This window comes from Lonchura striata, chromosome 3 (genome assembly GCF_050655825.1).
Source record: "Lonchura striata isolate lonStrDom1 chromosome 3, ASM5065582v1, whole genome shotgun sequence".
NCBI lineage: Eukaryota > Metazoa > Chordata > Aves > Passeriformes > Estrildidae > Lonchura > Lonchura striata.
The window spans coordinates 25,303,902-25,330,419 of NC_140705.1; the positions used below are offsets into that span (position 1 = coordinate 25,303,902).

Below are 26,518 nucleotides of genomic sequence, written 5' to 3' on the forward strand. Positions count from 1 at the left end.
TATTCCAAGGAGGAGAGTACCTAGGGACATGGCTTAGTGGGGGACTTGGCAGTGTTAAATTTATGGTTGGACTCAATCTTGAAGGCCTTTTCTAACATAAATGATTCTATGTTTTTGTGATCATAGTTCAATAACTTCTTGCAGAGTCCTGTTAAATTCTGCCAGACCATAGCAAGGAACTGGGACAAGATTCCTCACTTGCTGTATCAGAAGTGGAGATGATTAGCAATGCCTGTAAAGATATAACTGTGGCCAGAGGGAAGTCCCTATCAGCATTGTCAGTGTTACTTGTGTTTAGTCTTGTGTACACAGTGATTCTGAAAAGAATGCATAAAATTAGCTCATCTAATCAGAGCTAGAGATAGCTGTTTTTTTCCTATTTAATTAAGCATTGTGAGATCAAATCAAAATTGTTTAAAGTTGTTTGCATCAGATAATGATTTTTATTAGGACTTAGATATAAATAATCGTATAGAATTGCTGTCATTAAAATAACATGCCATGTTGCATTTGTGGACGTTGCTGCCTGATGTGATTAGTAGTACAAGTTTTACAAAGCAGTTGATAACCATTTCTGCTTTCCTGATGGATAAACAATTATGACTGCTACAAAGAGATTTGCCAGTAACATCTACATTGTTCACAGTTCTCACACAAATACATTTGTGTGAGATACATAAATACATAACCTTTTTACAAAACAAAGAAATACAATACAGACTTTTTCTGTGGCTGTTTCTCTTCTAGTTTGTTTTACTTTTGGTTCCAAATAAGACAAGTAAACAAAGCACATCATAATTATGGTTGACACATAAGAAGTTAGATGATGAAAAATCAGATGTGAGTGTAAGAATGCATGCTCCACTTATTTCAGGAAAGTTAGATGAAAGTAATTTTTTTTTCACCATTTCTGCCCATATGCTATATATGTAATCAACATTGAAAAGGTACTGATAACTTGCAACTTTATGGAAACATAAATACATAAATACACATGCATACCCTGTCCAAGGGTAGATGCTGCTCTGGTTCCTTTTAGCAGGTGAATAATCTGTAACTTCACTTGATACTGTTTTCATTCAGTTTGCATAGAATTTCTTTTTTGACTGACACACTGGGAGTTCTGAGCACTAGAAGGCATAAAAACAAAGCCAATCTTTTTTTACCTCTTACTTGTAAGAATTTATTTTAAACAGTACTGCCTGACCTTTTAAACCCAGGGTGCTTACAGGATTATCAGTGAAGTTAAGGATGCTAAGGAAAAAATGTCTTTGGGACATAATTATGTTTTAATTATGCCCTGCAGCTGATGATGCATATTAATCTCAACCATATTTCTGTGTATTTCCCTCTGAAACTTTATATTCTCAAGCCAAAAATCATCATATCAGTGTCTTAGTTATCTAATCTTAGGAATATTGACAAAAATCTGTTGCATTTTATAACTGTTTTTCTTAAGAGAGTATTTTTGTTACAGAAACTTCTAAATAAAAAAGCACTAGTTTTTGTGTAATAGATGCAAAGTCTTAAAGCAGTATTTCTTAAATGAAATGGATCTGGTATAGACCCATTATTTTTCACCATATTTTTGTTTCATTGGTGTTGTTCCAATGAATCCCAACTGAAGATAAGGTACTAGAAAACATTGAAGAGTATTAGACTGTAATATATGTGAAGGCTATAGTGTGCACATAAATATTTGAGGAATCACAGTAGTAAATGATATTTATTCCAAATTCAATCCCCTTTTCAGTTTCCCCAATTATTCGAGTTGAGACTGGAACTCTGCAGTCTTTGTTGTAACACCAAAGCTATGCAGTCGTTTGCCTGTAATTATGCACTTTAAAGTGCTTTAATTTGTTCAGTATTTTTTTTAACCTGTTAAGAATGTTTGATTTTCAGTTTTCCTCTTCTGAATTACGTTAGAAGGGAAGATTTTGGACAGTGTTTCAGCCTTTGGCATGTCTTAGGGGTAGAGAAGTGCTCTAGCTTTAATCTCTCTTCCAGGACATTAACAGTGCTGGCATAGTTTTAATGATGTTTCACTGTGCTAGCTACCATAAAAAGAAATAGGATCACTTTTTGTTGTTACATATTAGACACAGAAATCTGCATTTAATAATCTAATGTTTGAGCTGGTTGGTGATAAGGTTCTTGCAGTGAAGAGAGTGAAAGCAATAATTATCTTTCCTGTACTAAAACTAATTTAGATCAGAATCTGCTCTCTTATGACTTGTTTTATTCTCAGCAACACAACATTGCTGTAGATAATACTTGATGTAGTGTCTTGTTAGAACTGCATGTATAAAAATGAATGGTGAAGCCAGACCTTTAATTTTCTAAGATTCCTTTTGTAGTTTAGAATCACTTGTCAGTCCTTGCACTTCATTATCAGTGTAGATGGACTGTACTTGTCAGAAGAGTTTTCTGTTTTATTGGCCCTTGCAGCAGCAGAGCAAGAAAGTCATTCCATGACATTTTAAGAAAAGTAATAGATGGATTTGCCTATGTGGCTGATAAATTTCTAAGTTTAGGGATAATGAAGTATCTGAGTGTCACTAAATATAGAGCTTTTAGCAGACTTTTGAACACCTTCTTAACCATACAGCTCTAACCATCTGCTGAAAAATGCCTGCTGCACATTGCTGCACACGCCACTTGGTAATATATTTAAGCTCTTTGGCTATTTACCCCAAGTTCTGAGACACGGGTTAGTGGTTTTTGAGATGCAAATCTTTTCATCCACATCTTTCTATTACCTTCCAGGACAAGCTGAGTGGCGCAGCAGGTCTCTTCCAGTTTTGTTCCTGTGCTTTTTGAACAGAAACGTTTTGCTAGAGATTTTTAAAATCTTGATACTCTTAGTTGAAATAATGCTTTAAAATAATTTTATCAAATATTCAGGTATCCTGGAATTGTATAAACTGTTTTCAAAAACAGGACTCAGGACTCTGAATACTTTTTTTGATAATGTCCATATAATTGCTGTAGCATCATATAGCTGTCATATTCAGTCTATACTCAGCCAATAAATCATGTCTGTGTTTCATATTCAGTCATCCAGAAAAGCAGCATATTGTATCAAATGTGCACTCTGCTGATATATCACAATAAGCATGATGTAAATAAAAATGTACTTTTGCTTTCAGAATTGATTTAGCATTCTGCCTCCTGTCTTTGAAATCTGTTGAATCTCATGAATAAAGACAGAATAGCTCTTCATACATTATTTGTTCTATGTGCAATTTATGTTTTGGAACTTTAATATTTTGATTTAGGGAAGGGAAATGCTGATAGGGCTCAAGTATTTCAATGGTGTTACTACTTCTTTAAAGAAGGCCAGATTCTAATTTTGTATGAAATGTGCAATACTATTTAGTTGTGAAACTGAATTCCATAGAATGTGGTATGTGCTAGGCTTTTACGTCTTTTTGCATCCCCTCTTAAGTCCACTTACAAAGAAAGAAAACCAAAATGTCCTCAAATATGGGGTTTTTTGGGGTTTTGGATTTTTTTTTTGTTTGTTTTCTGTTTCCCTGTTTTTCTTTTGGTCACCTGCTGTACATGTAGGAGTGAAAACATGTGGTCTTTATGGCAAGTTTTGCTATTTAAATTCCAATTTTTTTTTAAATTTTTTTTTTTTTTTATTTCATATACTTAATGAAGTTGAATTTGGGTCATGAGAACTGGGGCAATACTAGTGAATTCTAACAAACTTTTTAAAAAAAGTCAATTACAATAGTTGGGCTTCTTCTTGTACTTTGTTACCACAGTTATTTTCCTGTTTTTAGAAGTTTACAGCAGGCACTGAAAATGAGATATGTGTTACTTCTTCTGAGGCAGTTCAGAGCAGTTTGGTAGTGGAGCTTCTTTATTCTTCTGTTCCCATTTTCTCTTTAGTCAAATAATCTTTTAGCCAGAAAAAAAACCTAGAAGGATAGGAAAATAGTCTTGTGTATTTTTGAAACAAGCTTTCTTTTGTTGAGTGCAGAAAGGCTGTTGTAATTGCAGTCTAGAGTTGAAATATGTCTTGATTATAGTGCACTTTGCATAAGGTAGAATATAAAATGCTCTTTGTATGTAATCAGTTCTCTTTATTATGACAACAAGGGGTGATACCTGGTTTTCTGCACTTCTGTTTGATCATTATCTTAAAATCTGTTTTTTGTCTTTTATTATCCTGTTAATAAATAAAAAAAAAATCTGGTTTTACAGCAGAGTTTTTAGAGAGAGAATGCCAGTGATTTTGAGTCAAACTGTGCTGTTAGGAGAGCTCCAATATCTGGTTTACTCTGTTCAAGAGGGTTAATAAACATCAACCAGCCATGCACTGTTATATGTTTCATTGCCTTGCTTTTGTCATTCTTCTATGACTGCCTCAAAAAAGCTAAGTGTATATGTTTCTAGAGTAGATATAAGGAATACTTATCAGCCTGAGGAGATTTATTAATTACTCAGTCTCCTTGTAATTTTATTTTAAGAATTATTTGGGCTTTTTTTCCAATGATCAGTTTATCTAGAAAATAAATAAATTTTTAAAAATTTGCAATTATATTTAGGATTTGCTGACATCTTGAAACATGTGACTGTGTCTTAATATCCTTTTGTTCTGTCACTGATCCTTGTCCAATATCTCAGTAAAAGGCAGGGATTTTTGTCACAGTTGTATAAAATTTTGATAACTGTGTCACTTTGGTTGAAGGGATGTTTTTCAGTTTTTCAGTCACTGAATCTCTTTGAGTTATGCTGCCATCTTTGAAAATCTGAGGCTTAGAGTAAAATTCAAATAAAATTATAGAACATCATATGAGAGTATTCTGGAATTGATAGGGAATTGATAGAGCTTGAACTAGCAGTAGGAAATTAGTTTTTGGACTGTGGGTCCCTGGCCAGTACTCAGGGTACTGTGGCATCCATGTAGGTATGGGTTTTTATCAGTTTTGATAAAGACATACTAAATTTCTCCTTAGTATACATTCTCTTTACACTTGCATTATAAACTGCCATTATGACCAATGGAAATCTAGCCTATATAGTCAATACTGTCTAGAGAATTATTTATTTTATGAGCCTCCAGAGCAAATTGAATTGCTCCCCAGACTCCTCTGATAGCATTGAACACCACTGATGATAATGACAGATGTCTGGATATCTGGATTTAGATGTTTGGAGTGGAATCTTATTTCTGCAGATGCAGTTAGTTACTATTCTACTTCTGTTGAGCTTTCTTAGTTATCAAAATAAAAATAGAGGACCCTCTTCCTCTATTTCCTCCCACCTCCAAAAATCACAGCACCGTCCCAACAAGCCACAAGTGTTAGATAATAAATTGCTGACCATGTGCTGAGGAATGCCCCCCCCTCCCCCCCCAGTCCTTAAGCAGTGACCAGCAGCCCCCACACAGCTTAGAGCAGTTTATGTACCAAGCATGATTTCTGTGGTCTGTAATATTCCTTAGCTAACTGTCCTGTCAGTTCTTCCTCCCAGCTTCTGGTGCACATCCTCTCTGGCTGAGCCTGGGAAACTGAGAAGTCCTTGACTCTGAGTAAGCACTAATTATAAATAACCAAAACATCAATGTGTTGCATCATTCTCATACTAAATCCAAAACATAGTGTTGTACCAGCTACTGGAAAGAAAATTAACTTTATCCCAACTGAAACCATCAGAATTATTTAGATACAGAAGGAAATACTGTAATGTTTTGAAGTAGCTTTTGTAGATGACCAAGCTTGTGCTCCAAACATGGAGGCATAAAGCCTCCATGTTACAGAGGAGGCTTTAAGATGTGCTGTGCTGATAATTTGATGCAGTGTCTTGAGGTAGAAGACAGCCTGCTGTGTTTTAGGTTTTACTTTTCCTTTTCAAAGTCTTGGTGCATGTAAAAGTGTGAAAAAAATTGTGTAAATAAATTCTGTATTTAGCTAAATTATATGACGGCAAGCTTAGACTGATGAAAATAAAAGCCTATGGTATCAAATTTTAGCTACTTCATCAGCCACAAACTTTATGTTCATATTGGTACTATACAAGGTGTTTAATATAAAAAAATTCTTATTTTCTTATAGTAGATACAACCATCTCCAGCAGTAAGAAATTCTTGCCTCATGTAGTTTGATAATCCTGGAACTAGAGAGAAAAAGGTTTTTATACTGCTGTGAATTTGTCTGTGCTGACGGCTACACAATGTAGCAGTTTTCCAGCTCCTTTTTAGGTGATGTCTCTGATCTGTACCTTTGAGGTAGAAATTGGGCTACAGGATGGTAATTTAGGACAAATTTTTCTGTTGGCAGATAGAGAAGCATTTATTTGTGCTCCTAAATACAACTGTGCTTGCAAAAAGATAATCTCAAGTTGAGGTTATTTTAAGAATGAGCTTGAAAAAAGAAAAGTTGCTTGGATAAAGATATGCCAACTAAGCAGGGTCAACAGTAATGATTTGAGTGACTGCCTAGGAAATGAATGAGAAAGAGAACCAATTATTTCAGCAGATACATGACTCTGTGTGATGAATTTATGAATCTGAAGCTGTTATCTACACAGGCTCAATGATTTTTTGACAGGAAATTACCCAATGACTGTTTAAAAAAAAGGTGTTAAGCCATTACTTTGAATTTTGCAGACTTGGAACTAATCAAGTGGTCAGCCAAGAAGCTAGACAAAGTTAGTGCACCATTTTGCTTAGTTAACAGACTTTAAATAAATAAATTTCCCAGTCCTGTAAAGAATAGATGCATAAAATCTTACAAGAATATATAAAAGTAGTTCTGACTGAAACATGAAAGTTTTGTGGAAGTGTGAACCTGAGCATACAGGGCTTGCAAGATATTTCAGCAAATTATTTTCTCTCCTAATATCCAAATTTGAATATCAAATTTGATAACAAATTTTATGGGGCACCCAGTTATATTTACAGATACTAATCTGCAAATATGGCAAGTGATATAAGGAAGGTAGCTATGAGTGATGACATGATGCCCATTGTTCAATGACTGGCGTGGCTAGGGAATGTCATTTCTTGTAGCTCTCTTTTGAAAGTGTATTCTATTACATCAAACTGATAATTATGGGGCAGATGTGACCCATGCTTTCCTGCTCTGTCTGTTGAAAAGTTTCCTGCAAAGGAGAGCATCCTCATGCCATAGCTAAAGATCTTGTATGCGTTTATGTGATCAGAACTTGTTGAAAAAAGCTTTTCTTATCTGGATCTTTTCCTGTCTAGAACTTACTATCTGGAATATAGGAATCTGGTATTAGGCTATACCAGTTGCAAATTTATAGCTTTTAGATATCTGTATCTATACCTAGCCCTTTTTATTTATACTATAATTTATAACTTTTGTATCTTCTAGTGAAGGCTATCTAGTACAGTATGTGTGTATTTAATAACATTTGTTAGACAAATTAATCTGCATTACCTGATACTCATGGGAATGTACCACATGAAAGCAAAAGCTAAGTTCCTTGCTACAGTACACTTACCTGTACCAAGTGAACTGTCTCCCAAGCCTCCTTGGTTGTGGCTTTGGACTGTTGGTTTTGTCCCACTTACCAGTACTCAGAGTTTTGTTTCTTAGAGGGAGAAGTTGTCTAAGAAAGCCTCAGTCTCAGCAGGATAGCCAGTATCACCATTAGCACATTCACTATGATACAATGGACATGCCAGTTCATCACAGCAGGCACTGGTGCATAAACCCTCAGAACTGCCCACTTGCCAGGTCTGAAGTGCTCTGCTGATAACATCACCTGCATCCTACATCCATACCTAAAGGAAAGAGAAGTCCCTAAAAAACTATGTCTTTAGTGATCAAGTTAAACCTTTGAGAGTTGACTTGCAGTTTCTTTTAAAACAAAAATTCACACTGCTACTAAAGCCCAGACTTACACATTCCAAGATTCAAATGACAATTTTTGCTAGGGCTGCCTTTGCCTCAGTTTCTTGGCTCAGCGTGAATCGGTTCATTGCTTAAACGAGATACATGTCTTGATCTCTTTCTCCCCTGCCAAAGCCGTGGCCCATTCACCTCACACATAAATTATAAATGTATTACATATTCTAGAAAGCTCAGAGAGCTAAATAGAGGCAAAGTGAGATAGTCCTGATGTGGGCCATACAGTTAAAAAGTTGGAGAGAATCCTTGCTGTCAAGTGTGACCAGCAGTAGGTCATCTCAATAGTGTAATGATGGTGCTTCAGTATTACTGTTTCATGGTAACTTTGGCAATTTCTGTCGATACTTAGCACAACTGTGGTGGAATGTGTAGAATATAGCAAGCTTTTCTATGAATAATTTTTTTTGTTTGTGTTCATTTCATCTCCATGGAAACTGTCATGCAGAGTACAAGGGAAATGGACTTGCTCCTGCAGCATCATTACTGTTGAGCAAGTTCATATCAGGGTTCAATTAGACCCTCAAAATCTTCAAATAACTTAATTTGAGCCTGACCTTTTACAGGTTGTTGCCATAATGCCCTTTTAATAGATTGCAGTTAGAATAGGTGGTAATAGTAGTTTTGTGGATTTTTAAGCTGTTTCTCTAAAATTGTTTAAAACTAAGCAATTAGAATGATCCTGGAAACATCTACATGCATTATATGTGCTGTCTATAATTCATTTTGCTGAATGAATTTTAATTGAACCACTTCAATTTGGAGTGTTAGAATAAATAGGAAGGAACAGATCCCTCTGCCTTCTTCTTTCAGCAGATTTCAAACATGTCTAAATTTACCTTGGTGCTTTTTCTAGCGAAACAGGTTGCTCCTTGTGCTTTTTTTTTTCTTTATGCACATCCTAGTAATGATATTATGGTATTAGGAAAGAATGAGGCTGACTATGGAGTTTACTCCCCAGTGTACAAGAAGGCTCTTCTGCAGGGTGCATTTTCTGTAATAAAATGCCCTAATTCATGACTTCTTCCCACTGAGGATGACCACACAGCCTGTCAGATACTGGCCCTGCTAAAATCCTGTTTCCTTGATCAGTGATAAGAAAAGCTGAATCACAAGGATGAGAGAGCTCTCAGTGATGTGTGTAACTACACATGTGTCAACTTGTGCCACGTAGCTGTGTTATTCTCGGCCATCTGCCATGCAAAAAGAGAGAATCAAACAGCATTACAAGAAAGCAGTGAGAAAATATCCAACCTGTCCCAAGGCTGTGTTGTGTTATTATGTAGCTGTTGTTTCTATGTACTGCAAGAGCTGCTTCTCAGCATAAAGTAATGAGTTAGGTGCTAAAAGTAATTTCTGTGGACATTAAGGCAAGTGATGTGAAAAGTACAGCTCAAGATTTTAGTATACAGAACTGTTAAAGAGGGGTGTCAATTTTCTAGGAAACTAAGCACTACATCCTGAAGCATTCATGACTTGTTTTACCCTTGGGGAAAAAAAAATAGTCTAACTTAATTGCTTGCTCAAATATCCTTTGTTAAGAAGACAAAATGTACTTTAATTCATCTTTTGAAAAGGAGGAAATATTCCAGAGTTACTGCGTAGAAGAACAGGTGGCTACAGGATCCCAGATTCCATCTTCAGTTTAACAGGTTCATGCAGAGACTGGAAATTAAAATGCAGACATCTTTGTATTTGATCTTTGCTGTTTCTCAGGGGTAGCCAGATCATTTGCAGTGCCAGCAGGAGCAGCAGCAGGACTTGGCCAGCAGCTGCTGGTGCTGGTGAAGGGGTGGGGAGCTGTTCCCTGGCCCTTCTGAGTGTGAGCACACAGCCAGGGAATCCCTTCTAGTGTTGAGTTGGTAAGCCTGACTCTGTTGCTGGAAAAGGTGTTGTCCATTTGCTGTTCAACCAATCAGTTCTTTTATCTCCTGACCAAAAAAGTTGACTAGATAGGAAGGAGTATTCCCACCTGCTTGAGCCTGCCTGTGGCTATGCTGAAAACTAAATGCTATTTTTTCTCTTTTCTTCCCCTTCTTGCTTTTTAAAAAGTCTTTTAAAGTAAACTCACTTTGTCAAATGCACAGTATGGATTAATTAGTCAATGTTTGTTCAGAGCTGTGGATGTCTTAAGCCTTATTAGGGCTGAGTGCTGAATTTTAGTCTTCCTGTATTGACTTGATTATGAGCAGCATCTTGATGGAGAAGTTTCATTTTTACTGTGTAATTTAGGATTTTATTCTCAAAGTTTGTGTATATTTTTATACACATTTATAATCTATATTTGCATATTATGTTATAGAGTTTTAACTACTATATTTTCAAAATCATTGGAAAAAATACATTTATATTTCTAGTTTGTTTTTGACATCTTTAGGCCCGCCAAGAGATTTTGTAGGTATATTAATATTCTGAAGTACTATTTAGACATCCACAGGCCAAATAAAGAACTACTTTTATCAGTAGAAATGAGAATATTCATGCAGTAGTAGTGTTAGCAGTGGCATGTTTGAATGATTTTTCTCAGGGTATTGTCTTCTATTAGTAAAATACCAGAGTCAGAGTAAAAGTTAATTTAAAATTGTTTTGAGAAGAAAACTTAAATTCTTATCAGAATTGTCTATTATTTAGATGGAGAATTTGAGATTAATGCCATAATTTTGAACTGAGCAAGAGCAGAGTTGTTCCTTTTATGTATTGTCATAGTTCTTTTTTTTTTGAGACAAAGAGACTGAAGAGGTGCAATTCTAAATATGATGCTTCTTTATTTTATGATATTTTTGGTTTTTAGAACTTGAAGCATGATCTTTGAACAAATGTTCCTTGATGTCTTATAATAACTAATGCAATGTAATAAAATTGTGTATTAAGTAATATGATTCCTCTACAGATTTTATGTGATCTATTCCTATTACCATGTAAAAAATGACACAAACTCATGTAATTGAATGGTTTCCACAGGACTTATCTAAAATGATATATTCATAGCTGTGTGCTCAGCTATCAGTAAAGATAGATGTTAGATTGCATCAATATACTTTAGAAGATTTCATTTCATTGGAGGAGTTGGTAGTCTGTTGGTAGACATAAGAGAAAATCTTTTTTATACAAGCAAAATAGACATAATTTTAGAATCTGAAGATTCTGAACTTAAGTGCTGAAGCAAAGCTAGGTGTAACGTTATACTTTGGGAGAACAAGAACATGAGCCTGAGTAAAGAAATCTGAATTTTTGTTTGTTTTTTCCCCCAATCACATTTGTGAGGGATTTTAAATTACCATGTTTTCTCCATTTACTAATACTGTGGGGTCCAAAATTTTGATCCTTATATTATCTTATCTTTAAAGCCATTACAGAATCAGCTGACAAGACCTTAAATCAGTGCAGTTAGACACTTCTCTTGAGTTGTGTCTGTAACGCACCGTTATGTACAAATATGAGTTCATGTAATAAAAAAACTCAAAGCTAGCAGCAAGCAACTAGGGTTTTATTTTCATCAGTTTGAGTATGTTTGGAAAAATTATTTTGTTATTCAATATAAATTTGAGTTAGAGAAGTTAGAATTACTGATCCAATCTATAAGAATTTATTCTTCTGTTTTTACTTAGTTTGACAAAGGATATGCTTACAGCATTCGCCACAGCTATGGCAAAGAAGGAAAGAGGACTGATTATACCCCATACAGCTGCATGAAGATTATCATGTCCAATCCACCAAGTCAAGGGGATTATCATGGTGAGTTCCTTAAGGGAGAAACCCCCAAGCATTTACAAACAGCAGAATCTCTTGGCTAGATAAGTTATTCCCTCCTATAGTCTCTTAAACTGTGTATTTAATTTCCAGACCATAGTGGTCTCCAGCTATTCTCTTTAGATCAGACTTAATAACTGCTGTTTTTACTTACATTGTGTCATGCAGCTCAAGGAAACTTTAACTGTGCAGATGCTTTAAGAAATGACCAATTAGAGGTGTTCTGAGATATGAATTCAATCATACAGGAAGTCTGAAGTTTGCTAGGGTATTTTAAAAACTCCTACATGTATGACTAAACATGGAAAACCTAACTTGCTTCACTGTTGTTATGTATGCTAATATTCATTCAGTTGTGTCTCAAAACTCACTCTAGGACAAAAAAAAAAAAATCCACTTAGCTGGTGGAACTTTCTAAGTTACTTGTGATATTTTTCCAACTGACTGTGCTTTCAAGGACTGGTTGACTCTCATTGCTTCTATTTTCTTGGTTTTTTTAAACAGCTATTAAATGTACCAATACTGTCATTGTTAGTAAGAAACCAACTTAAACTCTTTTCCTGTCAGTGAATAAGAATTGTGGCCTGTTTATGGTGGGATATTTTATGTGACTCTTGAGCCTGTGGTGCCTTGATAACTCTGCAGTAAAGTAATTATTTAGAGGGAAAAAAAGGCAATTGTACACATGGGTAATTAACTTTCCTATTAATAAGCTGTTAGACAATTAGGAACAGCTTAGATGGTCTCTTGAGTGCCTTACTGCACTAACTCCTGAGTAAACAGCCTTGTTTGTGAGCTTGCTTATTTTTTACTGTCAGGGTGCCCATTCCGCCACAGTGATCCCGAGCTACTCAAGCAAAAGCTGCAGTCATACAAGATCTCTCCCAGTGGAATAGCTCAGGTAAGGCATATTTTGTTTGACACCTTCATTAATAAGGCATTGCTTTTCAATTTTACTTTGTATTCATGTAGGAATGCCACATGCAATTTGTCACTGTGTATTGTGAAATATTTCTTCTTTTATAAGTTTTATACCAGAATTTTGGCTTTCTGGCTGCAATGCTCTGACTGATGTGATGATTATTGTCACCACTTTTTATTGCTTAATATAGTGAGGAGGTTTATTCCAATAGTGGATACAATCCAGATTTTTTTTTTATACTTTGTTTTACTGCACTGTGATTAAAAAAGAAGTTTAAATGAAACTGGCTGTGTTTTAGAGAATTCATTTTTATTTTTATTTTATTCAGTGACTGGTGGATGACTACTGTGTAGTCAGTACACAAATGTGATTCTTTTCTATAATAACCTTCTAAAACCCATTCATTCCTCATTATCTGTTGTGCTAACTTCCTCTGAACAACAAAAGCACATAAAACTAACGGAATTAAACAGAAATTTTTATCAGCTTTTAAAAAATGTAAACTTAAATTTATCTAAAATCAATCTTACATAGATGTAGGAATTGGATTTTTGAGAACTGTGTTTCTCACTGCATTCTCTAGCAAGAGCTTAAGGCAGTAAGAGGATGTCATAATTTTCATTGAAAGAAGGAGGTACTGGTGAGATTTAAGCTGAGACCAGACAGTTCTGTGTATTAACTGGCTGGAATCTGCTTTAGGTCCATAGGAAAAAACTGCTTTAAATTGTTGTCTTTAGTTCATGTGGAATGTCACCACTGTTCGTCAAGCATCAACAGGCTGTTGTACCAAATGGAAAAGAATGTGAAAGTTCCATTTCAAGCAGTCTCCCTTGGAAGGACTAAGATGCAAATTAAAAGAAAATAGTTTTAAAGAGTTTATTGTTCACTATAGTAATTCTTGACAAATTCCTGAAACATTCGTATTTTTTGTAGGAGTATTTTTTCTTTTTCCTTTTTTTTTTCCCCCTGTTTTCTTCTGGTTCATATCAGTAAGCATCATACAGGCCCTAGAGATATTTTCCTTTGGCTTTTTTTCCTTATATATATATATATATATATATATAAATTTATCCTGGTCTGGGATTTTTTTATCCTCCTAATCATTGGAAAGATTGGTAAGGATTTACTGGCTTAGATGCCTTGCTGTATGAGTGGATAGGATTTAGTAGAGGTTATTTCTTCAGTGAATTTGCACAGTAAGACGGTATCTTCATATTTAATGTAGTTCCTTATTTAATGTGAATTGTGATTTTGTTTTTGTATGTGTTTAGGGTTTTTTGTTTTTTTTTTCGTAAAGTAGAATTAGAATTCACTAGAAGTCTTATATTTTCTTAGCAAAAGTGACTAAGAAAAACTGTCTCCTGCAACATCATCTTTGCCCAGAAATGGATGTTGTCCTGTCCATGACTTTTGTGGTGTTTAAGTGCATTTAGGGTAAAGGGCTCTTCAGTGTCCACTCCTAGGTTAAACCAAAGAAACCCCAAAATGATACAGCTTCCATGCAAAACCTAATAAAAATAAAACAAAATAATGTAAAATAAAATGTTGGCTGGTCCTGGCTTCTGAGAAGTCAATCTTTTATGTTAAACAGTCTTTGAGATATCCAGTAAGAGAAGAGGAAGAAAAATGGTTGCCATCAGTCTCCAACATGTCATTATTGCTGCCTCTGCTTTCTGCTCCATTTTCATGGTCCATTATTATTTGTGTGACTAAGAACAGGTTAGGATCCTTCAGTCCAGACAGGGCTTTTAGGAGTCTTCCCTGATGTTGATTATGGTTGGTGGGTATCAGAAATGCTTTTTTCTCTTTAGCTCTGTGAATAGATATTAGGGGTGGATGGTTTACCAATCTTTCAATGGTCTCATGTAACTAGACTGTCCATACCCTTTGACTCTTGACTTCCTGTTAACTCCAGGTCCAACAAGAGTTCTCTTAGAAACTGGTAGATAGTATTTTTAATGAATGGCTCAAAGCTTGATCTTTCAGCTATGTATTTCAATAAAGAGTATGTTTTTTCTAGGGCTCAGGACCTCTTATGCTCGTTCCTTGCTCTGTTCCAAAATTCTGGCAATGATGCATAATTTTTCAAACATCTCCTTTGAATTTAGCTCTGCACTGATGAATTGGTTCCCCACTGGGATTTTCATCTTTTGGTTAGAGTACTCATGTCTTCCCTCCAAACCCAAAAACAAGGCCCTTCCTTGTCTTTGAAGCTTGCTCCTCATGGCTATTATGTGAGCCACAATGGGGGTTGGTGTCTAGCCCTAACGGCTGTGGTTTTTCCCCAGTTTTTTAGTATTGGTCTCAGCCTCCTGTTTCTGGGGCTAGCCATACTCTTGACATGCACCCTTTCCTTTAAAGTTCAGAAGAGTTTCTGAGTTTTAACAATACAGATAAAACATTTGATTGCTGCTTGGTAGGAACAAACCCCATCCTAAAGGGCTAAGACTGTGTGTGGAAAGGGAAAGATGATGTGATGATGGTAAAGAGCAAATCCTGCCAGACCTCATGTGACTTCAGTAGTCAGTCTGAGCATTAGACTGCTTTCATTGCATTCATTTTTGTAGTACTGTCAGTAATGAAAAAATGGACTAAAGCATTTGAATATGTGAATCTGCTTGCTCTGAAGTATTTGGATACAACCTGTTGTTCCAGTCTAGATTTTCTGAGGCTGTATCTTGTCTAGGATTGTATCTGCTGAAGTAAGTGTCTTCAAGTAATGCAGCAGATGACATACAGGTCTTCCCTAGTTATCATAGTGCTCAAAGCAGAGAGGTAATCCTCATGTTTATTCCAATAACTGAATTACTTAATTTGTATTAATTTCACATTTTCCTTAGCTTAGTCTATATTTGTTATAGTAACTTTCATTTTTTTTAAATGCTTCTTGGAGAAAGAAGCATTGGCTGAGCATCTGATGTGTGGATGTGCAAGTGCATAGCATTTGAATTTATAGTGTCTAATTTTTCATTTCTCTATCTGATATACTGCTAACTAGGTAAAATCCTAATGAAATCAGGTTTGATAACAGCTAATCAATATGAAGAATATAAAGACTAATGTATATGCTAAGATATGTTTTTACATATGAGGCATTGAACAAGTGCATGTAGTGACATGACAAGGGGGAGTGACTTCAGACTGAAAGAGAGGGAGGTTTAGATTAGATATAAGGAAGAAATTCTCTGCTGTGAGGGTGGTGAGTCACTAGAACAGGTTGTCCAGAGAAGTTATAGATGTCCTGTCCCTGGAAGTGTTCAAGACCAAGTTGGATGGGACATTGAGCAATCTGGTCTACTGAAAGGTGTCTCCATCCATGGCAGGTGGGTCTGAACTAGATGATCTTTAAGGTCCCTTCCAACTCAAACCATTTTGATAACTACATCTGTTGTGATGCTGTACTAAATGCACTGTAATGTGTTGCCTGCACATCTTACATAGAGAGAGAAATTATAGGCTTTGAATTAGTTATTTCAAAATATCTATTATTTGTTTCAGAAAGTTTTCTTGGAGAAATTACCTTTTTCCCAAATCATGTCAATAACAATAGCAAAAGCAAAAAGTAGTAAAAATTTCTGGTTCTACAAACAGAGAAACAGAGTCTAGACTAATTCTTTTTACTTTTCTATTAGGAGTAAAAGCATTTTAGGGAAAAATACTTCTGTCGATGAACAGCAGATAAATTCAGAAGAAGGCTTGTTCTTTCTAGTAGAATTTTTCTCTTAATTTAATTTTTTTTCTATAACTGGGTTAAATTAAAGGTTTTGATTAAGCCATTCACTGAACTTTGTGTCATATTCTTCAACAGATTTAGTGTTTTGGTGGGTTGGAGATTCTTCACAGAGATGGACATAAATAAGCCAATCTGTGCTTAGACCTCTGATATGGCTGTATGTTTCTATGAATGAAAAAAATCCCATCAAAACACCAAACAAAAAACTGCCAAACCTGCAGAAAAACCCACCACAAGACCACCACAGCAACACTTAATTCTCTCCCTGTTGATCTAATATTTTTAAAGTTTTATGTTATTGCTGTCCATAAAAATATTTCTCCTTGCAGCTAAAGAAAGTTTCCAGGAAAAGTTAGAAATTAATCACACATAACTGAGTCTATGGTAGAAAGATTTTCATGATAAGTTAATTCTGCAATGTAAAAAAACCCAAACCCAAACTCACTTTGAGCAAGTTGAAAATAACTGGATAATTATAGAGCCCAAACTGTCCTGCTATGCAACATCTTTACTTTGAGTGCTGAGGATCTATAAAAGCAAGTGGCTGCATACATCTGCCAAACATCATCTCAGCCTCATTAGCAGTCAGTAGAGCAGCATCAGAAAAGCAAGTTGCAGATGGCAGTGAAAAAAAAGGCACATAAGGACTAACAGGAAAAGTCCTTGAGTGTGTACCTTTACTTACAAAATAAAGCAATGCAGTGTAAATGGCTTAATGTACATAGAGGCAAAAGATTGCTGCTGTGAATTAAGGTTTGAGTGGAGGTCTGTTTCTGGAAAATACTAGGGAAAAACAGCTTCAAGCTTGCTTTCATTATGGACAGAAATGTAGTAGAAAACATATTTATTAGGGATGGTAAATCTTTTTTTTTAATAGAGGATTGTTAGTTTCTCACACAGGGGACTCCTTTCTAGCTGGGCTTCGTTGTACTGCAGTGTTTAACCTTTTCTGTTTCCTCTTAGCAACTTCTTCCCTCATAAAGCAAGTTAATCTACTAAAGTTGTTCTTCTTCAAATGTTAAATATGCCCCTTATTCCCCCTCCCTTTCACACATGCAGAAGGGGAACCTCGTCCCCCATGGTGTGGCCAGTTGAAACTTAACATGTATACTAACTTTTTGTCTCTATTAGGGTTTATACTAAGGGTTTGTACATATCTGAGTTTGTTTCCTCGATTAAGGTTCTGAGAGTTAAAATGTATTTACAACTAAATTTAGAAGACTTTTTATTTATATAATTTTATTACATATAATCTGGATTAAATAAAGAAGAATTTTGAGAAAATCTTAAGTATTAGCTGACTTATTTCAACTGGAAAATTCAGGATATATATATACATATATATATGTGTGTGTATATATATATATATATATAAAATATATAATATCGTGAATGTTTCTTTTAACTAACCAACAGACAAATAGGTCTTCTGATAATTGCTCCATATTAGGTGAATATATTTTTTAAGAAAGTATGTACATATAACATGGTTAGCATTTTCTTTAAAATTTTGTATGGCATAGATTGTATTGTAAGGAACAAACAAGCAAAGATAAGGCAATATGAAATTGAAATGTTTAGAATATATGAGGTTTTTTAATCCTTTACTAATTTTTCCAGTCAGTTTCAAGGAGAGACAAGAAAAAATGGAAATATATGTATGTATACAGACAGTGGCAGATTTCAGACTTCATTGCCTAGCTGGCCTTGGCCTTTGTGTTTTACAGAAGGTTTAACAGGAGGTGGCAAGAGGGATGGAAATGTAATCAGCTGAGCTATTACAGAGAAATAATGGAGCTAAGTACTTTCCTGGCAGTATGTTGCTGTTTTTATCCATTCAGCAAATGTAATTTATTTATATATCTGTCAATAAATACAAGGCACCATCCGATAATGAGTACAGCAGGGATTTAAGCTGTATATTGTTGTGTTTGACACAAAGGTCAACCTTGGGAAATGGCTTGAAATTAACATTTCTTGAAAACTATTTTTCCTTCCACTGAGGCTATCTCTTAATTCTAGCAATTTTCTCTGTTTGATAAGCAGAGAGAGCATACATTTTGATTATATAAAGGAAGGAGGAGGTAATGAAACTTTAAAATATTTCAACCAGCATTGCATTCTGGTGATAAGAATGGGACTTCATGCAGCACAGGAGAGATTACCTGAAGTAGAATTGGAAAGCAAATTGTATTTACAAAAGATGGCATGATTTTCCTAATATGTGTTCAAAACAGCCTATTCACTCACATATTCTGCTGAGCTTGACTAGAAATAGCTTCATTTCAAAAAGGACAAATTTGATTGAAGGTAAAAGCATTCCCCTCTCACAGATACATGTCTAAAGGATTTGCATTAAATTTTCTTGATGGGAGCACAGTAGTATTTTGTTGTGCATCTGCATGAACTGGTAGTGTGGAAAATAAAAGTACAAATCATGTCCTTGATTGCTTCATGCTTCAACCACTTGAATTCCTAGATTTATGTCTGCAATTATAGAAGAGATGTTGCAATATGATAGTTTGACAATAACTGTCAAAATCCTATTACCAAAATATAGATTCAACTTATTCTTGAAGTTAAGAGTATTGGAATTACATTTTAAGGGTTGGGCGTACCTTCCTGTGGTTTTATCTTGCTTTTAACATTGCCAGGGCATTTTAAAATGTTGTCAGTTTTTTGTAGGACTCACAGGTTTCGTGTGCTGCAAATGTCCACGAGCTGTTGTGCAAGGCTGCTGTGGAATACCTTTTTGTTGCAAGTGTCAGGAAGTGGAACGTGTGCTGGTTGTGAGTCTCTCTGTGCTCTCCCGTGCAGGTGCTGGAGCTGGTGAAGGGCATGCATTTCCAGCTGGCCTGCCAGAAGTACTTCGAGCTGACGCATGATGTGAGTAGCTGCTACTCTTTGTTCAGCTGTTATCACCTACTTGGTCTTGAGGGAGGCCTTGGAAATCACGAATGAAGCCCAGAGACTATTTTCAGTTTGCCCATCCATCACTAGCTGTTTTGCCTTGTTAGTTATCTTTTCAGTAATTTTGAATATTCCTTTGTAATTTTCTGCATTTATATATTGACGTTATTAATACCCTCAGTATTACAGGATGTTGCAAAATATTATGCTGTCTTCCTGAAAAGGTCAGCATTGTTGAATTTTACCTATTTCAAGTCATTTAGTGTTTTCAATATCCTGCTTTTAATCAAATTTGTAGGCTTTAATACATTGAGCAAGTTTGATGTATTTAGATACACCTTAAAAAATAAAGGGAAAGTATCTAAAACATCTTAATTTAATCTCCCAGCATCTTCATGGTACCTTTTGTTAATTTTTATTTGGTATTTTTTCACATTATTAGTCATGCATTATTATTTTTTAAATCAAGATGAGCATTCTCAGATCTTTCCCATTTGCTTAATTTAAGCAAAGTTATCTTGAAATTTTCTGCAAAAATTTTCTAAGATAACAATTGGCCACACTGCATCTCCTGTGTTATTTCTTGATTCAAAGAACCAGCTTTTGCACTGCTTCAAGATTCCTTGTCATCAGAAAAAACCCTCTCTTCACAAACCAAAAAATGGAACCATTTCTTTCTAACAGCAGACTATGGAACAGCCTTACTAAGTGTATGGATGAGGATTAGATGACTCACTCAGAGGCATTTACCACTGACTTTTTTGTTCTTACCGGTTTTCACAACTGACTTAAGTGGAACTGTTTATCTTTACATATTTCCAGCAGTCATATATATGAATGTATAGCAAAGGTGTACCCAGAGCCTGTGTTCAGTGTTGTTTTGGCAGCTGTATTTTGAGAGGAACACTTTGTCTTATGGTCTTAGAAAATGTGAGAACAAGTCTAATAATCTGGAAGGAAATTCAAAATAATATACAATTTTAAATTTAGGTAACACTTGCTCTGTGTAAGCTCATGTCAGTAGAAATAATATTTTCTCAAGATGACTATAGACCCCAAGGTCAACATTCATCAAAAGATAAATCACTACTATGCATTTTAGGAAAGCTGTCTTTCCATTCTTCTGTAGGAAATTCCAGGAAAACATTATTTTTTATCAATTTTGTGGTAATATAAGTGTCTTTTCTGCTTGCACTCACAATAATCTTTTTGCTTTGCTCTTGATATTATTTCAGTGAGAGAAAGTAAAATACACATACACTGGAGTTTGAATGGCACATGCTTATGATGGCAATTTTATTGCAGAATTTAGCTACTCAAGTTGTTACCAGCCTGCTTGGACTGATTTTTCTAGTCTACAGCTATGTGCTTTATTGATTTTAATTTTTTCTATGGGGAGGTAAAAGATGTGCTTCTGAAGCTGGTGACCTTTACTTGCAATCATACCTTTGTTTTCCTGTATATCACTAGCAGAGTTTTTCATTGAAGGAAATTTCAGAAGAATCAGTTAGCATAACTTTGATTGTTTGAGTAGGGGAACAATCTTAAGTAAAATGTTCATGGAAGTAATGGACTTGCTTACATGGAGAATTCCAAATTATGTAAAAATTTTACCAAGAAAGTGTTTGATTTGTAATGGAAAGAACTCTTGGTGTTGCCTGCACTTCTTAAAAGTTATGGTGTATATGTGGGTAAGATTGACTATGAATGACTTTTAACACAGACTTGTTACAGATTTTGTTCCTCTGAGTTCACAGGGTCAGCTTCAGTAGTCTAGTGCTTGGCACCAACACTGTGCTAATTCATGCAGCTGGGCTAGAGTGAGAATGTTCAGATACATTTGTGGGGGGTGGTGATGGGGTTGTGTCCTTGCACTTCAGTGGTACGGGTTTGAATAGCACGGGCTAAGAAAAAGCTGATTCTCTGTGTATTCTGTGTAACCTGGGCTTCTTAACTTCAGTGCTACACCTCTCCTGAATGTAGGTTGCACTTTTTCACAACCACAGAACAAAAGCAGACATCATTTGTGTGGTCTAGTGCATGGACCTGGCAGGAGCTAAGATACATGTAGGCAACTTAACTCTTCAGTAAGTGTGCGAAGGGAAAGCTGTAGCAATTGCTCCATGTGGTTTTTCTCTAATATCAGCTGTACCATTATCAGCTGTCATTTTAAAAGTTCTTGGTTAAAGCCCAAAGATGTCATAGCTTCAAAATTATTATTTCAGGATTTTCAAAACAATATTTGCTATAGTAGGAATATTAAACTGGAACTGGAGTTTGTATGAGAGCCAGTATGTAAAAAATGTGCTGAATCCAAAAAAAGTCTTGTGTTAGTATCACCTACTTAGATGGATTGATTATACAGTTGTGTCTGAAGTGCCAGATCCTTTTGTTTGGTTAAAAGCTTAAAGTTTTAAAGATTTTGCACGTTAAAAGCTTAAAGTGTTGACTGCACAGAAAATACATTTTTATTTGGGTACGGTGGGTTCCAGATAGATTTAACAGTGCATTGGCAAAGCTGTTAAAGAAATCCACTTTCTCTATTTCTTGTAGTAAGTCTAAGGTAACTTCCAACTAAATAATGATGAGGCTTTTAAAATTAATGTGCTTTGATCTATATTACTTAAAAACTGTAAAACATGCAAAAAAGCTGTATGAGCAGTCTAATGTAAAAAACTACTTCCATTTTTGTGTTCAAATATCTTTTGGATTTCCAGCCAGAGTAGAATATTTTTATTCAAAGAAATGCTTAATGAACCCTGTTGAAAATTACAGAGAACAGAATTCTTTCTATATCACTATATCACAAATGAAGATGATGAAAAAATCTTCCCCCTTCTCTTTTAAGGCTCTCACAAAAACTTGATGGTTTGAATGGTTTGAATTCTTTTACTTAAGAGTTGTCAAAGCTTCATCTTGATAGAGTTTTATTTAAGTAGTATTCAAGTTTGAAATGTAAAAAATGGTTTATGGAATCATACAACAATTTCAACTAACAACTCATAAATAACTTCTAAAAACCCACAAATTAAAACTCGTATATACCATCAATCACCTCTGAAAATATGGTTGTAGGCTCCATTCATACAATGAGCTGCTTCTACAGCTTTTTCCAGACTGATGGGGAGAGAAGAGTTTAGAAAAAAATTACAAGTTACAAAGTGACTCTTAAATTGGTCTGAAGAGAACTGAGATTTTAAGGTTAAAAAAAAAAGAGCTCATTAAGAGGTTCTGAAAGGAAAGCCAGTTTTTCACTATATCACTTCTTTTTAAGCTTTTTTTCATGTAAAGAAGTAATTTAGTTCCCATGTAATGAAAATTGGAGCATGGATGAAAGCTGGCTGGATGAAATTCATCCATATAAAACTAAAATCAAATTCAGTGATGACTTTGGGTTAGTTTTTTTTTTGTTTTGTTTTTTTTTTTTTGTTTTTTTTGTTTTTTTTTGTGGTTTTTTTTGTTTGTTTGTTTTTTTGTTTGTTTTTGTTTTTTTGTTAGGCATTTGAGTGCCAAATTAGAGTCCTAGGACTGTTACTTTTAAGATTCTTGAAGCAAGGTCGCTGACTACAGTTGCCAATTCATGTCTGAATTAGATTTTGTTATCCATGTCACAATTTTCTAATGCAGCTAAGCTCAGCAGTGGTAATGCATTTAATCAGGGTTCCATTTAGAGCACACACTGATCCTCTGCTTCATGATTATTCACAAGCAGCTGAAATTTAAATTGATGGGTTTTGGCATATTAAATTAGCCACAGTATGTCCTCAGGAGACTCAGTGTGTGTGCAGAGTTGCTTATTATGCCTGAATTGGCCACTCTCTTCTGGGAAAAAAGGAATATAGTTGGAGCATAAATTTACAGGTATATGACTCTTAGTCTTCCATGGTGTGTTGTATCCCATGTTTGGTAAGTCTTCTAATGTATTTGAAGAACAGTATTTTTTATTAAATATTCCTAGAATTCACATGAGCTGACAGGCAGCTGAAAGGTGCAGGTTGCCGTGAAAGCACCTTTTAAAGTAAGCATTTCCAACTTCTGAGCCTCCCAAAAGAAATACAAAAGTTATAACTGGTTCTTGGTCATTACATCAGAATAGCTTCCTTTTAAAGCTGAAAGCTTTCTTGACTTGAAATATTTGATGAGCATTAATTGAATGTTCATTTATCAAATAATTCCAGAGCTGAAAGAATGCATCTGCTAAGTAAAAAGTAGTAATGCAAATCTGCTGCTAGTTTTCTGTATTTTTTGCACTGAAGACTAAATGTTCTGTGGTACTGGTTGTGCATCTAGAGTCAGGATGCTGATGGTGGCACTGATGGAGCAAGGTTAAGTTTGATCTTTGGGGCTTCTGTCTTAGCTCGCTCCCTTATAAATATTGCATTTGTGCCTTCTTGGGAAACCAGGGAAAGACATGAAACTACCCTTTTCCATTTGCAGTTTCACACTGATACTTAAGATCAGGATTTATACTGTGCAGTTGCTGCAACTTCTAGCAGTATTTTTCACTCTCATTTGCACTCTAGACTTCTCTCACTCCCTTTTTTGGATGGTGAAAGTCCATTTTAAGATGTAGGTTCAATAGTTCTACATCTCTAAAGAGATGCCATTTTAGTTATGTGTTTTTAGATGCTTTGGGGTGTTATTTTCTTTCCTGGAGTAAAGACAGTGTGAAAAAATGTTTGAATATGCCAAAGTTATTTTATTTCTGCAATGAAGGAAGAAAATTATTTATGAAACTAGATTTATGTTATGCTAACATTTACTGAAACATTATTTACAAACCAATGACTTTTTCTTCAACAAAATCAGAACTTACTACTTTGTTAATTAATCTAGTTTTGAATATGAAAAAGATGTGTTTTAGAAATAAGTATAATAACTTGGTGTTCCTTTCCTTTTATGTGCAGGTGGATGACATTGGGTTTTCTTTGAATCATCCTAATCAGTACTTTGTAGAGAGTCAGAAGCTGTTAAATGGTGGTAGAGAACCAAAGAAGGAATTCAGTAACTCGGGAAACTTTCAACAAAAAAATAATAATAATCAGGAAAGCATAAATTCAAGTTCTACTCCCACCTCTTCAAATGCAAAAGCTGATACAGAACTGGAAGGACTGGAAGCATACTTCACTGAAGACTAAGCAGCTGTGTTATTTGTATTATTTTTTCTTTCTTTTATTATTTCCCTTCTCTAGCTGGATTTGTCCCTGTACTGAAGAATATGCACTTCACCACCTGGAAGACAGAAGCATTTAGTGCTTTGAGAAGGTTGAAAAAACAATAGATAAATATTGAAGCTGTAATTGCATCCAATATTTATTCTTAGGGCTTTAGGAAACTGTTTTATAGAGTGTGTTTAAAGATGGGAAATGAAACTTTCTTCACAATTATTACATAATTTTTGTCCAACTTAACTTTTTTTTTGTTTTCTTCAAAAAGTTCTAATATTTTTATCCCCTTTTGTGATCACTTTTCTATGTATCATCTTAATAAAGAAAATTGCAAAGCAGAAGTTTTTTGTATTTTCTTTTTAGCTGGGGTGGTAATTTATTGGGATGGTAATTAAGTAGGAGTTTTACAATCAAAATTACTCTCTGGAGGAGTCTGTCTGTCTCTTCTCTATGAGGAGCTGAGGGAAATCAGCTTCCTAATTTGTACCTTGGCACTAAATTTAGAGAACTGGTTTTGATACTTGGAAGAGAACATAATGAGAGTTTACACACCTGTATGTAAGAAAGTAATAAAAAAATATATTCTACCAACTGATTTATCATGAAGAAGCTAAAAACTTATTAGCATATATTTATTTTAAAGTTTCCTCAATGTCTGAGTGTGGTTGGAGCCTTCTGTGTCCAGCTAAGATAAACAGCCATCAGAATGAAGCTTTGGCTCACCTAAATTCCTCCATTCTGCCAAAGCTCAGGTTGCCCAACACACAAACAGCTTTCAGTCCAGCAGCAACCAGTGTGTGCAGTGGATGGGAGCTCCAAGCAGAGCTGGTATTTTCTAGCATGCTGTTTGAGTACTTTCTCAGGGATTTAAAAGACCTCAATTTTATTTTACCTGATGCTTAAGGAGTTTCAAGACAACATTATGCCCTCCCTGGAGCTGACCTTGCTACCAGTGCAGCCTTTAACCACATAAACACAGTATTGTCATTGCTAGAGACTTGTGCCAGCTGTGGGAGACTTTGACATGAAGACTCACTGACCTCTGCTTTTCTGAGCTTGCCTTGTCCTTTGTTTTAGCTGTAACTTTGTTCCTCAAATGACAGCCTAGCTTGTACAATTGTGTGCTGTGCTGCCTATGTTTATAATGATTCTGGTACAATTCTGTGGCTGTTGGCTAGGAAGTACTAGGTAGTTACTTTGTGTAGAATGAATTCATCTATGATTTTAGGTGCAGGGGCTCCATGGATATAAACAAATCATCCAAGTGCCAAGCACGGATCCTAATACAAGGATAGTTTTTCCTATTGGTTAAGCTTCTGGCATCACCTCACCTGATGTGTGGAAGTCCATGGGTTGTAGTAGATGGTTAAAACACTTTGGGTTTTGAAGTTTCTTAGATAGTGGTAACTGTCCTCTGATTTAGCATTACTGAATACCTGAGTTGGAGGTGCCTACGTGGACATCATGGATTCTTTCAGTAGAAGTTAACTCTTTCAGACATGCTATGAGATTTATGGTCTTAAGTGAAACAGCTGGGAGAAGAATGAGGTCATCAAGGCAGTGGATGCAGGTAATCCAAGGGAAAATAGTTTCTGGTTCAGCTGTAACTTGCTTACATAGACATTAAGCTTCCAGCTCTTCCTTTCTGAGCTTTACTTGGGCTTTGAAATCTATGTTGGTAACGGGCTGTTTGTACATATATTCTGTAGTGGATTGCTACATTAGAATAAACTTATTTTTAGAAATTCAAGCATAAAATATTTTGAAAAATAAGTGTATGTTACAATGAAGATAATAGCAGAAAATCCTCTGAATGAAAAATCTTAAACCAAAGTGCGAGAAACAAGGGTATGGGGCCTACTTCATTACTTTATTGGCCTACTTCATTATTGTAAGTTTACATCACTTGATTAATAGTACTACAAATTGCCTTAAACTATATTTTCTTTCCCTTTATTAGCCAGGAGGACTATAATTAACTAGCAGAAAAATGTACAGATTATGGCCTACAGTTGCAAGTAACTAACAAAATATTGAAATTAATGCTTTCGGTGCTATTTGAAGCAAATGAAAATTTTTTTCATATTTCACACATTTTCACTGTTTTGTCTTCCCTTTGGAAGCTGAATATTTTGGAAATTATGAT

At 35.2% G+C, this 26,518-nt stretch overlaps 1 protein-coding gene across 1 annotated transcript in view; it reads left to right on the forward strand.

Annotated features, from left to right (window-relative positions):
• The window catches only part of PRIM2 (DNA primase subunit 2), an 89,668-nt gene extending 64,955 nt beyond the window's left edge, over positions 1-24,713 (forward strand). The window contains exons 10-13 of the mRNA XM_031504423.3: positions 11,498-11,624; positions 12,458-12,540; positions 19,112-19,180; positions 24,112-24,713. Of these exons, the coding sequence (XP_031360283.1) occupies positions 11,498-11,624; positions 12,458-12,540; positions 19,112-19,180; positions 24,112-24,342 (510 nt within the window). The 3' untranslated portion in view covers positions 24,343-24,713. The remainder of the gene's footprint in view (positions 1-11,497; positions 11,625-12,457; positions 12,541-19,111; positions 19,181-24,111) is intronic.
• The last annotated feature ends 1,805 nt before the right edge of the window (positions 24,714-26,518 follow it).